The following is a 15,479-nucleotide window of genomic DNA, read 5'->3' on the forward strand; positions in this document are numbered from 1 at the left end:
TCTGAGAATCTAATGCCACTGCTGATCTGACAGGATGCGAAGCTCAGGCGGTAATGCCAGTGATGGGGAGTGGCTGTAAATACAGATGAAGTTTCGCTGGCTTGCCTCCTCTCACCTCCTGCTGTGCCACTCAGTTCCTAACAGGCCACAGACCAGTACTGGTCAGTAGCCCAGGGGTTGGGGACCCCTGGTTTACAGAATATAAAGCACATTCATATATATTATCTTATTTGTTCTCTGTCACAACTCTGGCAGATAGGGGTTCACTAATTCACTTATTCGACCATTAGGTACTAGTATTAATATATACCAGGCACTTGGCATACAGATATGGTCAAATGGAGTGGGAAACCTACCACCCAACCAAACAAAAAAAACGCACGTTAACCAACAAATAAATAATTATAAATAGTTATCAGAACTGAGCAGGAAGTAAAGAGGGTGCTGAAAAAGAACAACAGGAACCACTCTGAGAAGGCCTCTAAGAGGAGGTGACTTCAGCAGGGATGGGAAAGATGAGCCACTCAGTTTAGGGGCAAGCTCTGGGCAGACACCAGGAAGCTCCTGCAGCTAGAGTGCAGGGAGGGAGGGAAGATCCCCAGATCTGGCCCGGAAGGCTGCGGCAAGAGGCCGATTTCAATTTAATTCTGGGGTAAGCACTGAGGATTTAGGTAGAGAAGTGTCTGTTCTAGTATTTGCCTTAGGATCACGATGGCTGTAGTGTGGGAAATGAAACCTCTCCAGGATCGCCTGGGAACTGGTATAGGGAGTCCCGGGCCATGCGGGGGCGCCAAGGAGTCAGGCCTGGTGTCCCTGCAGCCGCGCGGATCCACTTGCAGATGGGTCCCTCTACGAATAACGAGCCTACTAGGGCACGTGCTTTTACTGCTGCACTGAGGACGTGAAATGCGCGCAGGCACAACGAGACTTTCTTCTTTTCCGCTCTCTCAGAGGGCCCGGGCTCCCATCTACGCTTTGCTGGTTACGTTGGCATGTTGGGCATTTCCCCCTCTCTGCCTCAGTCTCCCGACCTGTCAAAGAGGACGGTGGGCCAGCCATGGGTGACACGCCCGTGCGCCTCTCCAATAGTGCACCTCGGGCAAGCCGGGCGGCGGGCACAGCCTGGACAGTGCCGGCCCCGAGAGGCACAAAGGGCTGGCTTTCCACCGGGGAAACTGAGGCAGTGGAGCGAGGAGCGGCGTCCTCGAAAGTCCTCGCAAACTCCCAGCGCCTGTGTTGGGCCCATGCAGGCTACCCAGGCCGCCCGTCTCCGAGCGGAGGACCCCGCCCAGCGCTGCTAGGGGCGGGGCCGGGCTGAGGACCCGAGGCTGGAAGGGAGGTCGGAGCACCCAATTCGGTCCAGGACTCGCAGGGGGCGGCAGTGGCGGCGGCGAAGTCCCGTGCAGTCCCAGTGCTAGAGCGTGGGACGCACTTGTGGGGCACCCCTCGGTGTTCTCCAGCCAGGCCTGGGGGCAGGAGGCCCAGCCACGCTGCCGGGTGCAGGCCCGCCCCTGGGCGCCCGCCCGCGCGCCGTCCCCGCCCCTCGGCCGCCCCCTCCGCCCCGGCGCGGGCTCGGGACGTGCAGAGCCGGCGAGCGAGCAGCAGGGACTGCGCCTGGCGCACTCACTTCCGCGTCCCGCCGCCCTCCGGCCCGCGCGCGCCGATCCGCCGCCGCCATCGGACAATGGGCCGCCAGCCCCAGCTGCCGTGAAGTTCCTGCCGCTGCTCGGCCGCCCGTGCGTCCCGGACGGCGCTCCCGCCAGGCGCCGGCCGGGATCGCAGCTCTGGGAAAGCAGCGGAGGACCCAGCGCCTGGAACGGACCTGCGCCTCAGCCGCCGCGCCTTTGCTCCGGCCCGACTCGCGGCCTCGGCGCCCTCCCGGCCGATTCAGCTTCACCTGGCCCAGTCGGCTGCTGCCTTGCTGTGAGTTTCCGTGTTTGGTTGCCTAAGGAGGATGTGATTTTACTTTTTTGCTGTTTTCTTTTTCCTTTTATAATTTGAAGAGGAGAAAAGAACTCCGCTGAGCAGGCCCGGGGCAGCGAAGTGCCACCAGCTACCCCAACAAGGACGTCTCCAGGGGAAAGGGAGTTGGAAGCAAACTTGGTCCAGCTGGCGTTGAGGTCTCAACTTCGGCTGGACTCTTAAATCCTGGGGTCATGCCCTTCACGCTAGGCAGGTGGAAGTCTTTACTTGTACTGGGCCGAACTTGAGCCCCGACCCTTCGCCAGCATCTCCCCGCTGCCCTCAACACACACACACACACACACACACACACACACACACACACACACACACACGGCACCTGGGCTAGGCCCGGACACCTGTCTGCAGCATGGATAAGTATGACGACCTGGGCCTGGAGGCCAGTAAATTCATCGAGGACCTGAACATGTATGAGGCCTCTAAGGATGGGCTCTTCCGAGTGGACAAGGGTGCAGGCAACAACCCCGAGTTTGAGGAAACTCGCAGGGTGTTCGCCACCAAGATGGCCAAAATCCACCTCCAGCAGCAGCAGCAGCAGCTCCTGCAGGAGGAGACTCTGCCCAGGGGGAGCAGAGGCCCTGTCAATGGAGGGGGCCGCCTGGGCCCACAGGCCCGTCGGGAAGTTGTGGGCAGCAAGCTGACTGTGGATGGTGCTGCCAAGCCTCCTCTTGCTGCCTCGACAGGGGCACCTGGGGCAGTCACTACCCTCGCTGCTGGGCAGCCCCCGTACCCACCGCAGGAGCAGAGATCCAGGCCATACCTGCATGGCACGAGGCATGGCAGCCAGGACTGTGGTTCCAGGGAGAGCCTGGCGACTTCTGAGATGTCTGCTTTCCCCCCGCCAGGCCCCTGCGAGGATCCTTCCTGCCTCACTCATGGAGACTATTATGACAACCTCTCCTTGGCAAGCCCAAAGTGGGGTGACAAACCAGGAGTGTCCCCCAACATCGGCCTGAGTGTAGGGAGTGGGTGGCCTAGCTCCCCGGGGAGTGACCCACCACTGCCCAAACCCTGCGGGGACCATCCCCTAAATCACCGACAGCTCTCCCTGAGCTCCAGCAGGTCTTCTGAGGGTAGCCTCGGTGGTCAGAATAGTGGCATTGGTGGCCGCAGCAGCGAGAAGCCAACAGGCCTTTGGTCCACTGCCTCCTCCCAGCGGGTGAGCCCTGGCCTGCCTTCCCCAAACTTGGAGAACGGAGCACCAGCTCTGGGGCCTGTTCAGCCCAGGACCCCTTCTGTGTCAGCACCCTTGGCCCTGAGCTGCCCCAGGCAAGGAGGTCTTCCAAGATCAAACTCAGGGCTGGGGGGTGAGGTTTCAGGTGTGATGTCCAAACCCAATGTGGACCCCCAACCCTGGTTCCAGGATGGGCCCAAATCTTACCTTTCCAGTTCTGCCCCGTCATCCTCGCCAGCTGGCCTGGACGGTTCACAGCAGGGTGCGGTCCCTGGGCTGGGGCCGAAGCCTGGCTGCACAGAACTTGGCACTGGTCCCAAGCTCAGCCCCACCAGTCTTGTCCATCCAGTGATGTCCACCCTGCCTGAGTTATCTTGTAAAGAGGGTCCCCTGGGCTGGTCTTCTGATGGTAGCCTGGGATCTGTGCTCCTGGACAGCCCCAGCTCCCCTAGGGTAAGGCTGCCCTGCCAGCCCCTCGTCCCAGGTCCTGAGCTGAGACCCTCTGCTGCTGAGTTGAAATTAGAAGCCCTCACCCAACGTCTGGAGCGAGAGATGGATGCTCACCCGAAGGCTGATTACTTTGGTGAGTGAGAGGCTGGTGGAGTTGCCTATGGTGGGGCGATGGGGTTCTTGAGATCGGGGAACATGCCCCCTACCAGGGATGCTGTGGGCTGTAGTTACCTCTCTTTGAGTGGCCTGTTTTTTTATTTTTTTGTTTTGGGCTTCCTCTTTCAGCTGCTTTTTCTGATTCAGAAACTTGAAAGCATCCTGGGGCAGAAAGCGGACCTTGCAGCTGGGGTTACCCATGTGTGAAGGGTGCAGCAGGGTGGGATTGCTCATGACTGCTCTCAGAAAAGAGAAATGCTGTGACTTTGGATTTCAAGGGTTTTGGGTGTGACTTTAGAGCCTCTTGCAGTGACAGGCTCATATAGGACTTGAGTGGGACCAGCTTTCTCAGGGGCAGGTACCACTGAGCGTTCAGTCTGTAGTTGGTTGGGCAGATCTGGTTGATCTGGCTGTTTGAGGGACCAGTGATTGAGGCAGGGGCTCTTGACTGCCATGTGTGTGTGTCTGTGTGTAGATGGGTACTTATGTGCAGTTGAGGCAGGTCAAACACTACCATGAAAGACTTGTAGAGCAGTGGATCTTTTTTTTTTTTTTTTTTTTTGAGATGGAGTCTCGTTCTGTAGCCCAGGCTAGAGTGCAGTGGCACAATCTCGGCTCACTGCAACCTCCGCCTCCCGGGTTCAAGCAATTCTGCCTCAGCCTCTTGAGTAGCTGGGACTACAGGCACGTGCCACCACACCTGGCTAATTTTTTTTTTTTAAGTAGAGACAGGGTTTCACTGTGCTAGCCAGGATGTTCTCAATCTCCTGACCTCGTGATCCGCCCGCCTTGGCCTCCCGAAGTGCTGGGATTACAGGCGTGAGCCACCGCGCCTGGCCAGAGCAGTGGTTCTTAAGTGTAGTCCCTGGATCAGCAGCATCCCTTTGCCTGGAAACTGATTAGAAATGGAAATTCTTGGGCCCCACCCAAGACCTACTGAATCAGAAACTGTGGGATGGGACCCAGCCAGCCGTGATCCTGCTGTGTGGTGAGATTTGAGCCCTGCCGCACCATGTGCCTCCTAACCCAGCCTACACCCAGGTAACAGCCAACAGCCAGGTTGCACCACAGCCGTGGCACAAACTATGATGGAAAATGTGTCTTCCTGGTTTTACTCAAACTTGCATGTTTTGTTTTATTCTCTTTTTTAAAACCACAAACTCTTGGAGACTGCTAGCTTCAACTTTTTTTCTTTGCACGAGGTTTAGTGGTAGTTGTATCTTTGTGTTGAGTAATGATTAGTTGTCACAAAAGAGAGGTAACTAGAAAGACAGCCTATTCGCAGAGAATCGGAGGGGTTTTTCTTTTTCAGTTTTTAACTTTGGATAATTGACCCCCGTGTTCCCCATAGCCTGAGTCCTGCTGGGGTAGCAGCTCTGCCTAGTGGAGGGCAGGGACAGGGAAGGCCCTGGGAGAGGAAGACAGCTGGCTTACTGCTGTCAGTCTACGCTTATTCTCCGTGGACGAGCAAGTGTCCCAAGGTCCTTTGAGGGACCAGGGTCTGAGGCACTGGGCTGCTGGATGTGTGCAGCTTACGGTAGCATTGTGTTTTGCTTCTCATGAGAACCTTGTGGGAGCCAGTTCTCACCCCATACTCAGCAGGCTGAGGTCAGGGTAGCTGTTTACGGCTTACTTTTTTTAAATTTATTTTAATTAATTAATTTATTTGTTTATTTATTTATTTATTTTGAGACAAAGTCTTGCCTTGTTGCCCAGGCTGGAGTGCAGTGCAGCCTAGACCTCCCGGACTCAAGGCATCTTCCTACCTCAGCCTCCTGAGTAGCTAGGACTACTTAAGAGGAAGCAGGGAGGAAGGGGACATGGAGGTGGGGGGGTTCTCTCTAGGTTGCCCAGGCTGTTCTTCTGGGCTCAAGTGGTCTTCCTGCCTCAGCCTCCCAAAGTGCTGGGATTACAGGTGTGAGCCACTGTGCCCGGCCTACTGGTTTATTTTTTAAAGCACATGGCACCATCTTACTGTGAACTATCTTTTCTCCTCAGCACATTCCCACATTTGGGAGTAATAGTTAGCTGGAAATACTGTGGGTCTTTTAATTTAAACTTTTGTTTAGTTGTAAATTTCAAGCTCATTGGACAACACAAACAGCAGTTTTATCTTGAGATGCAAGTTTATGCTGTGCATCAGAGCAACGGTATTAGCTGACGCTACTCATCCATTCAGCATATATTAAAATTTATTGAGCACCTATCTTGAGGCCATGCTCTATTCCAGGTCTTGGGGATACATAGTGAACAGGACAGACAGGAACCTCTGCCTCCCTGGAGCAGACAATGTAGTAGAAGGAGGCAGGGAGTGAATGAAGTAAATAAGCAAGTACTAGGGAGAGAATCAAGGTAGAGAAAGGGAATGGAGCCCTGGGGCTGGGGGTGGCAGAGAGATTTCCAGTTTTAAATTGGGTGATCAGGGAATGTCCCACCTAGAAGATGCATTTGAACAAAGGCAGGCAGGAGACTGGACCATGTGTTTTCCCAGGGAAATGGTGTTCTTGGCAGAGCAGACAGCAAGCACAGAGTCCCTGTAGGCCTGGTCTGTGCTGGGCCCTGTACTGAACACTTGATGCTGACTATTGAATTGACTGGTCACAGCATCCTCGGAAGCTGGTTCTGCCATTATGCCCATTTTACTGATGAGAAAACGGAAGCTCAGGGAGATTAAATTACTTACTGGCGGTGTCACAGGTCATATTGGGTACTGCTGGGACTTGAACCTGACAGTTCAGTTCAGCCTCAGGGCCCATGTGTCTAACCAGCATTGCCAAACAGTCTCCCAAGCAGAGATTTGGAAGCCTATTTTATTTATTTATTTTTATGTTTTTTTTTTAATTGAGATGAAATTCACATAATGTAAAATTAACCATTTTGAAGTGAACAATTCAGTGGTGTTTAATATTAATACATTCACAACGTTGTACAATGAACACCTCCGTCCAGTTCCAAAATGTTTTCGTCAACCCAAAAGGAAACCCCATACCCATAAAGCAATTGCTCCCTGTTTCCCCCTCTCCCCTCCCAGCTCCTGGCAACAACCAATGTGCATTCTGTCCCTATGGCATTTACCTATTCTGGAATTTCATTTAGAAACGGAATCGTGTATTTTATTCATTTTTTGTATAAACTTCACAGATAAGCAAGCACGCACAGTGAAAATCGAGCCTCTTTCCCTGGTCTGTCTAGTCAAGTGTTCTGGGTGTAATAAGCATGTGTGTGTTTCTGCCAGCCCCAGTGGTGGCATGCTGTTCCACTGTACAGCGTCTTGGCAGTGGCTCTACATCAGCATGTGTTCAGCTGGCTATACGTGGCTGCTGTGCAATGTGCCCAGGTCACCTAAGGTCACCTAAGCAGCCCTCACTGATGGGCCTTTGGAATGTACCCATCTACAAGGGGCAGGCGTAGCTGCAAGATGAGCTCCCAGGAGTGGGACTGTGGGGCTGCGTGGTTTGTGTCCTTTAGGTGTGGCTTGGTTGCTTCCTGCAGAGCTCATGCCAGGGCTGAGCTGCGAGCTATGTAGGAGAGGGTTTGCTCCACACCTGCTTTGGTGGCAGAGCTTCCATCTGCTCTTCTGCGACCTACCTTGGGGCAGAGGAGGAAGTCTTTCGGCCTGAAGATTGGCAGTCTTTGCCTGGCCCTGTGTGGGGACCATGAAGAGACCACATGCTCCTCCAGACCACTCCTCCCTTGTCGGTAGCCTAAGGAGGCTGGACAGCTGAGGGGCTCCCCGCCACAGATACTTTTCCCTCCCCTACATCTGGTATTACTTGAAAGATTTTGTCTACCCAACACGCTACATTTGTTAAATAATGGTTAGATTCTACTTCCAAACAGAAGAATGTTTAATGGTGCAGGGCGCTTGGCAGTGAGAGTCAGAGTGACACAACTCCCCATGAGAGGTGATGTCACTCAGGCCAAAAGCAAAGCAAAGTAGATGTTTGGGTTAGCTTGGGCCCCTTCCTAGGTTGAACTGAAGGTGTCCCTTTGGGCATTTGACTTTGTGAGAAGAGCTTGTGAATCCCCGTTGCCACCTTTGTAAGCCCTTAGAGTCTCAAGATGCCCAGTTTCCAGTTACTGATTAACTTGGCACGGGAACTCTCCTGGCACTTTCCATGGCTGGTCTTTGTGGGTTTAGTAAAATAGGATCCTACAGAGGCGTGTCTCTTTCCCTACTCTGCTGGGCCTACTTCCTCCTCCAGCCACCCTCCCCACCCCCCGCCCCCATTGCCTCTTTGTGTCTGTCTGTCCATGTTGTTGGGTTTTTGGTCTTCTAGGCGTTGCTCCTGGCCTACACCACCTAGTGCAGTGTGGCTTCTGTTTTAGCACCACTGCTGACACTGCAGAGGTGGGGTGCAGAGGGCACCGTGCCTTTGTTAGTTGTGCCCCACTGTCTCCTCCATGTGATCCACCTGTCTTCCTCACACTGGTCCTCTTCTCCCTTTCTAAGGAAAAAGGACACAAGCCGGGTGTGGTGGCTCACACCTGTGATCCCAGCGACTCAAGAGACTGAGGCAGGAGAATTGCTTGAGCCCAGGAGTTTAAGACCAGCCTGGGCAACATAGTGAGACCCCATCTCTACAAAAAACACAAAAATTAGCCAGGCATGGTGGTGCACACCTGTAGTCCCAGCTACTTGGGAGGCTGAGGTGGGAAGATTGCTTGAGCCCAGGAGGCTGAGGCTGCAGTGAGACATGATCATGCCACTGCACTCCAGCCTGGGTGACAGAGCGAGACCCTGTCTCAAAACAAAAACAAAAACAAAAAACCCCACAAATAAACCACTTGTCATAGGCTGGGTTTCCTGGGAAGCTGACTGAGACAGAGTTGACCATACAAGGGCTTATTAAAAGGTGCTTTTGGGGTCCCCACCTGTGGAAGATGGAGAAGGAATCAGGAGTGGGTAGAGGAGAGCTGAGCTGCTGGGACCTGACCCCGCAGGGAGCCTGGGAGCTGGAAAAGTCCTTTAGGGTCATCCTAGTTGGCCTGACATGGCCTGGCCTTCACATTCCCTCATGGATCAGCTGTTGGCTGTGGGCTGCCCAGGAAGATGGTGACTTTGGGCGAGGCAGCTCTGTGCAGCTGGGATAGTCTCTTCAGGGGCTGACAGGAGGGCAACCTGCCTGCCGCACCCCAGCAGCTGTGCCCTCCCCTGTCCTCGCCTTCATCGAAGGGCCTTTGCAGCATCCCCACAGTGCCCCCTTCCTGGGGGCAGGTAGGAGCGGGTGACTTGGGCATTATGGTTCTAGTAGTAGCTACCGTGTGTCAAGTGCCAGTGGTGTGCCGGGCACTGGAGTTCAGTGCTTTGTGGGCCTTGTTGGCATTTAACCTGCACACTTAGTTTTGATATAGGCACCATTCTCTGTTTACAGTTGAGAAACCGAGGCCAGAGAGGTTAAGTGACTTGCTCAAGACCATATGGGTACAAGTAGTGGTGCTCCCATACCAGTCGGGATTTTGCTTCTGCTCTGACCACTTGCATGGTGGGACTAGGTGGTCTCTCACGTCTGAGTGGATGCCTTCTAGTGCCCCTCCAGATTCATTCTCCACCCACGTACTGTAGGGAGCTTTTGTGGGCTCCTTGCGTTTTCCATGCCTTCTTCCCCCATATTTCAGGCTGTGGACTTTTTTTTTTTTTTTTTTTGAGACAGAGTCTCGCTCTGTCGCCCAGGATGGAGTGCAGTGGCGCGATCTTGGCTTACTGCAAGCTCCGCCTCCCGGGTTCAAGCCATTCTCCTGCCTCAGCCTCCTGGGTAACTGGGACTGCAGGCGCCCGCCACCACGCCCAGCTAATTTTTTTTTTTTTTTTTTTTTTTGAGACGGAGTCTCGCTCTGTCGCCCAGGCTGGAGTGCAGTGGCGCGATCTCGGCTCACTGCAAGCTCCGCCTCCCGGGTTCACGCCATTCTCCTGCCTCAGCCTCCCGAGTAGCTGGGACTACAGGCGCCCGCTACCACGCCCGGCTAATTTTTTGTATTTTTAGTAGAGACGGGGTTTCACTGTGTTAGCCAGGATGGTCTCGATCTCCTGACCTTGTGATCCACCCTCCTTGGCCTCCCAAAGTGCTGGGATTATAGGCGTGAGCCGCTGCGCCCGGCCTGGGCTGTGGACTTTTGTGTCCCCTGGACCTGAAGCCCCTGTGCTCACCCTCCCTGCTGTGGGTGGGCCTGGGGATCTGTCACAGCTAAAGCTAACCAGGAGAGAGCCACATTCTGCTCGCTGTTAGGACCAGAGGGGTGGGAAAGGCAAGAATAAGCAGGTTCCAGGGTCTCCTGTACCCAGGAAGTGGATGGACAGGCCTGCTCCTCACCAGCATGGAGAAAGGAAAGGTTGGCATTGTGTTTGGTTTTTCTGTCTTTGGTGGATGTCCTTTCAGCAGTATCCTAACCCAGAAAACTGCAGTGGCAGACCCCCCTTAGCCTGGGAGCCTGAAAGCAGGTGTGACTCCTCCTGAGAATGGCCCTGCCCTGACCGGGGCCAGGGAGCCTGTCTTACTTGATTTTACTTTCCTGGCAATGCACAGGGTTAAACGAGCAGTCCAAGCAAGGAACATGTGGATGTCCTATCTGTGTACCTACATGTCCTATTTGCATGACTACAGATGCCCTATCTGCATGTCTACATGACTGCAGATGCCCTTCCATCTGACAGTCTGTTGCACACTGAGCTGCTCCTCGTTTTCATGACTTTTTTTTTTATTTATTTATTTAAATTGAGACGGAGTCTCACTCCGTCACCCAGGCTGGAGTGCAGTGGTGCGATCTTGGCTCACTGCGGCCACCGCCTCCCCGGGTTCAAGCGATTCTCCTGCCTCAGCCTCCTGGATAGCTGGGATTACAGGCGCGCACCACCATGCCCGGCTAATTTTTGTATTTTCAGTAGAGACAGGGTTTCGCCATGTTGGCCAGGCTGGTCTTGAGCTCCTGACCTCAGGTGATCTGCCTGCCTTGGTCTCCCAAAGTGCTGGGATTACAGGCGTGAGCCACTGCACCTGGCCCTTCATGACTTTTTAATTACTGTTTATCAGACTTTATTAGCAATAGATGCTTGAAATATGGTGCTTAATTCCAGCCTAGATTAAAAAATCGAGCATTTTTCACATAAAAGGAAACAACATGGGCTAGTCTTGTAATAAAGCAGCCCCTCCAGAATTCCAGAACAGAGGTCTGTCTGTGTTCCCCAGAGGCACTGGCTAACCAGCCTCCTCCCATATCAGGCATTTCATTAAACCCAAACCAACTGCTGAAGTGGAAGAAAGTGACAGAAGCTCAACAGCTGTGTGCCTCTGTCTGAGTGACTGGCATGACTAGATATGATGACGTGGGGAGTGCCACCAGAATGCCTTTTGGAGATGTGCCATAATTTGAACCAGCTGAATCCAGGTTTCCATTGACATGGAAGTAAATTTCTGATTCTGCTGGTAACATTTGTCAGTGACATTCAAGACTCCAATCTCTCTGGCCCTGCAGATGCACACCCTGGGATATGGGGATGCCCAGTCCTTTAGACATTGGGCAGTCTCTGTGCATTCTTTTAAAAAATTGAGGCAGAGTCTCACCATATTGCTTAGGCTGGTTTTGAACTCCCAGCTTCAAGTGATCTCCCACCTCAGCCTCCCAAAGTGCTGGGATTACAGTCGTGAGCCACTGTGCCCAGCCCATGCATTTTTTTAATGGACCAGGCAATCTTCCTAAGTCAGGAAGACATGTATTCTTAACCTTTTATTGATGTACGATGTACACATATCATAGATGTTCACAAAGTGAACCCATCTGTGTAGCCAACACCCAGATCAAGGCAGAACATGACCATCACCCAGGACGCTCCTTGTGCCCCTGTACAGTCACCACCAGTGTCCAAGGATCAGCTGTCTGATTTCTGATAGCAAAAATGGGCTTTTAAACAAACATGGGATTTGATGTAACTTTTAAAAACTTGGAAAATGTAAAAACACATTATGGCATGTTTGGGGATGGATGAATGGAGATCGTGTGGCTGACCTGGGTGAAGCTTGGGCTGGAGACAGCAAGGAGTTGGTGCCGTCTGCCCAGGGCCACCTCCACTGTATGTCCTCCTGGGCTGGAAGCTCGCCCTGTAACAGCGGTGACTCCTGTGTGGTCAGTGGTTCAATCCTCCCAACAACCCTACTTTATTAACCCCATTTCACAGATGGAGAAACTGAGCTACACAGAAGTTAAGTGGCCCGCCTAGTACTTTTATGAAGTATCTTTGCTGAGTCTGGCTGCTGAGTTGGAGATTTTGACCACTGTGTTGTGATGCCTCTTAGCTCTTGGAAGTTTCTCCTTTCTAACAAAGAAGAAACTTCAGGGGCTACTGTGGCTAGGGTAGGTCAAGGCTGAGGTCTTTTTGTACTCTGGTGGAGCCAGGGCCATTCCAGGAGCAGCAAAGAAGGCAGAGTGTGGAGGCATGCCTGAGCTGACTGGAGGAGTTGGGTCCCACTCTTGCAACGAGAGGCTGTCTCCAGCTTTCTCTTCTGTCCAGGAGCCTGTGCCTGCACAAGTGCCTCCCTGCAGGGCAGTGGACAGAGCCCCAGAGGCTCGGAGGCACATGGGCTGCCTTGTGTTCCTCTGAAGAGGTGTGGGTTAGGGCAAGTGGACCATGTCCTCAGGGGTGCTCGTGTGACATCCCCAAGTGCTGCAGGCATAAGTAGGGGCATGCCAGCCCATACTTCCCTTGGGCATGTGAGCAAGATGCCTTGTCTAGGGGTCAGGAGCAACCCCAGGCTGTGTGCAGAGGTGCTTGAACCAAATTTTGTTTTGTTTTGTCTTTTGTTTTTGAGGCAGAGTCTCGCTCTGTTGCCCAGGCTGGAGTGCAGTGGCAATATCTCAGCTCACTGCAACCTTGCTTCCCAGTTTCAAGCAATTCTCGTGCCTCAGCTTCCCAAGTACCTGGGATTACAGGCACACTCCACCTTGGCCGGCTAATTTCTGTATTTTTAGTGGAGACGGGGTTTCACCATGCTGGCCAGGCAGGTCTCGAACTCCTGACCTCAAGTGATCCACCCGCCTTGGCCTCTCAAAGTGCTGGGATTACAGGTGTGAGCCACCATGCCTGGCCTATAACCAAATTTTGGATGACACTGTCCTTAGAGTCCATCCAGCAAACTGAACAGAAACCTTGTCCTAAAACAAAACAGGTCACCGAAATTTCCAAGGCGTGGCAACGCAGGGTAGCACTTGCCAGCGAATATTTATATCCACTCCAGTTTTTGTTTTCCATTTTTCCCCTTACAGGGAAACCAGCTGGACACAGGGTCTCAGGGTCACACTGGAAGGCAGGAGACTTTCTGCTTGAGTGTTTCAAAGGGAGTTCTTGGGATCCACAGCCAGGTTATTTTTAAGTTTTGAGAGCCATGAGTTTAAACTTGGCCAAGTTCCTTCCTCATCTTTCTTGTTGTGTGACTGTCGCTGTGTCCCTGGGGAGTGAGGATGGGTTACTCCCGGTTACTGAAAGCTGGTGGGGAGCATCTCAGGGGTCTCTACCTCCCTCCCCACAAACATGTTTTGTAGCACACAAAAAGTTCTGGAAGCCTGCCATGATGCTGTCTGTCATTCCAGGGAGGGAGTTTGCATTTAGCATGAGTCCTCCCTGCAGCTAGTTCTGGAAGGATAGTGACTGAGGTACTTAGAGGACCTAGTGGATAAGGCACCCCTCTTAGCAGGCAGGCTCCAAGTCAGGGGGTGAGCACATATTCCAGCAGGCCCGAGCTGGCCAGCATGTGACGGCCATTTCAGGTGGTAAAGCAGGAGCAGATTTGCTTTTTGTGCCCGAAACCCCTTCGGACAATAACAGCGGCTTCCCTGTTCCCCTGCACCTCCCTGTCAGCCGAGTTGATGGATTTCCTTTCAGCAGGGTGGAACCAAGTTATGGCCACGTTTGCTCGCGTGATGGTCAGGGCTGGCCCTGAGGTTTTGCATCTGCCAAAATGTCGCCTGTTCCCTCCCCTCCTGCTACCTCAGTTTGCATTCCTTCCTGATGATGCAGTGAGGTAGTAAATTTAGAAAGAAATGGAATTGGGGGCAGCTCAGCTGCTGGCCATGGCTAGGTTCCAGGGCATTTGCTGACAGTTATCTTTACATTAAATGCGGGCAGCAAGGATTGCATTGCAGGCCTGATTGTGCTGCTTTCTGGCTGTAAGCTTGACTTTTCTGCTTCACTTTTCTGTGCTCAGTTTCTTCATATTATGGAGACTGGAGGTCCTGTGCTGCTTATAATCCTGTGTCCTTTCCCTTGCTTTGAGCCTCAGAGCCAGTTTTAGATTCAGGGTTGTTGGCTGGGAGAAGACTCTTGGCTCTGAGGGTGACAGTGGTTTAGGGAGAACTTGCTTTGGACACCTTGTGTGTATGGGCGGGGGCATCGCAGGCATGTACATTGGTTGAACTTGGAAGCTTTCCCTCATTTGCTTGCAGAGAAGCCCACTGACGGAGTGAAGAAGCCTGAGTTGGGGAGGGTGTGAAAAACGTGTACAATGACAAAGTTTGTTTAGAAGCAAGTGAGGCCCTGTCTCTAAGAAGTAAGGAGAATGACGCTGGGCACGTGGCTCACACCTATAATCCCAACACTTTTGGAGGCCGAGGCGGGCGGATCACTTGAGGTCAAGAGTTTGAGACCAGCCTGGCTAACACAGTAAAACCCTGTCTGTACTAAAAATACAAAAATTAGCTGGGTGTGGTGGCGCATGCCTGTAGTCCCAGCTACTCGGGAGGCTGAGGCAGGAGAATCGCTTGAACCTGGGAGGCGGAGGTTGCAGTGAGCCAAGATTGTGTCATTGCACTCCAGCCTGGGCAACAGAGCGAGACTCAGTATCAAAAAAAAAAAAAAAAAGAAGGAGAATGAAGAAATAAAACCAAACACTGAATTAGTGATAAGGTTCAAAATAGAAACCGAAAGACCTGGTCTGTAGAAGTTACTCATGAGATATTTGTTGAATGAATGAATCATGGTATGTATTTATAATATTACCCAATCAGAATAAAAAAGGGAAATATTTTGGTGACAGTGCTACTGTTTGCTCAGCAGTAGTGGCTAAGAAACAGTGGATGCTACATAGGTATTTTCTCCATAACTTGTGCCTGGTAGTAGCTGTGCCAATTTTCACCAGACCTTGATTACCTGTTAGAGTTTTGAAGGGAGAGCTTATCTGGTGAGGACTTGGGTGACGTTGCTTGTGGGAGGAGGGCCAAGCACGGAATGGAAGTTGAATGTTAGAAGTGCTGGACCTCCAGATTCAGTAAACTTGGAGAAGCCCTGTCCCTTGTGGTAAACTTGAGACTTGACTACATTTTGCGGTTAAGGGAATTTCAGTCGGTCAGCATATAACCTGGGGGAGCCTCATGATGTTCTCTTCTTTTTTTTTTTTTAATTCATAGGTGTGATCATAGTACACTACAGCCTCAAGCTCTTGGGCTCAAGCAGTCCTCTTGCCTCAGCCTCCCAGGTAGCTGGGATACAGGCATGTGCCACCGCGCCTGGCTCTGAATGGCTCCTTGGTTTCCTTGGTGGGTGGAGCTCCAGATTCCTGAAGCTGGAGTTGTGGGCATGAACCCCAAGTGGGTCACTGGCTCTCCTGCGGGGTTCCACAGCCCTCACTTACCCCTGCCCCAGACCTATCTTTGCATTACCACATCCAGAAAAAGTAGTTCCAAGCCAGGATAACTCATTCATTCAGCAGCTATTATTGAGTACCTACTATGT

The 15,479-nt window shown here is 52.6% G+C and overlaps 1 protein-coding gene across 2 annotated transcripts in view; it reads left to right on the top strand.

The window, feature by feature from the left end:
- The first annotated feature begins 1,566 nt into the window (after nt 1-1,566).
- Nucleotides 1,567-15,479, top strand: part of LIMD1 (LIM domain containing 1) — an 85,419-nt gene continuing 71,506 nt past the window's right edge. For both annotated transcript variants that reach the window (XR_001713292.4, XM_001147894.8), the window contains exon 1: nt 1,567-3,740. Coding sequence is in view for 1 of the 2 variants with exons in the window: in XM_001147894.8 (XP_001147894.4) it covers nt 2,333-3,740 (1,408 nt within the window). In the remaining variant the exon portion in view is untranslated. The remainder of the gene's footprint in view (nt 3,741-15,479) is intronic.

Source organism: Pan troglodytes, chromosome 2 (genome assembly GCF_028858775.2).
Source record: "Pan troglodytes isolate AG18354 chromosome 2, NHGRI_mPanTro3-v2.0_pri, whole genome shotgun sequence".
Taxonomy (NCBI): Eukaryota; Metazoa; Chordata; class Mammalia; order Primates; family Hominidae; genus Pan; species Pan troglodytes.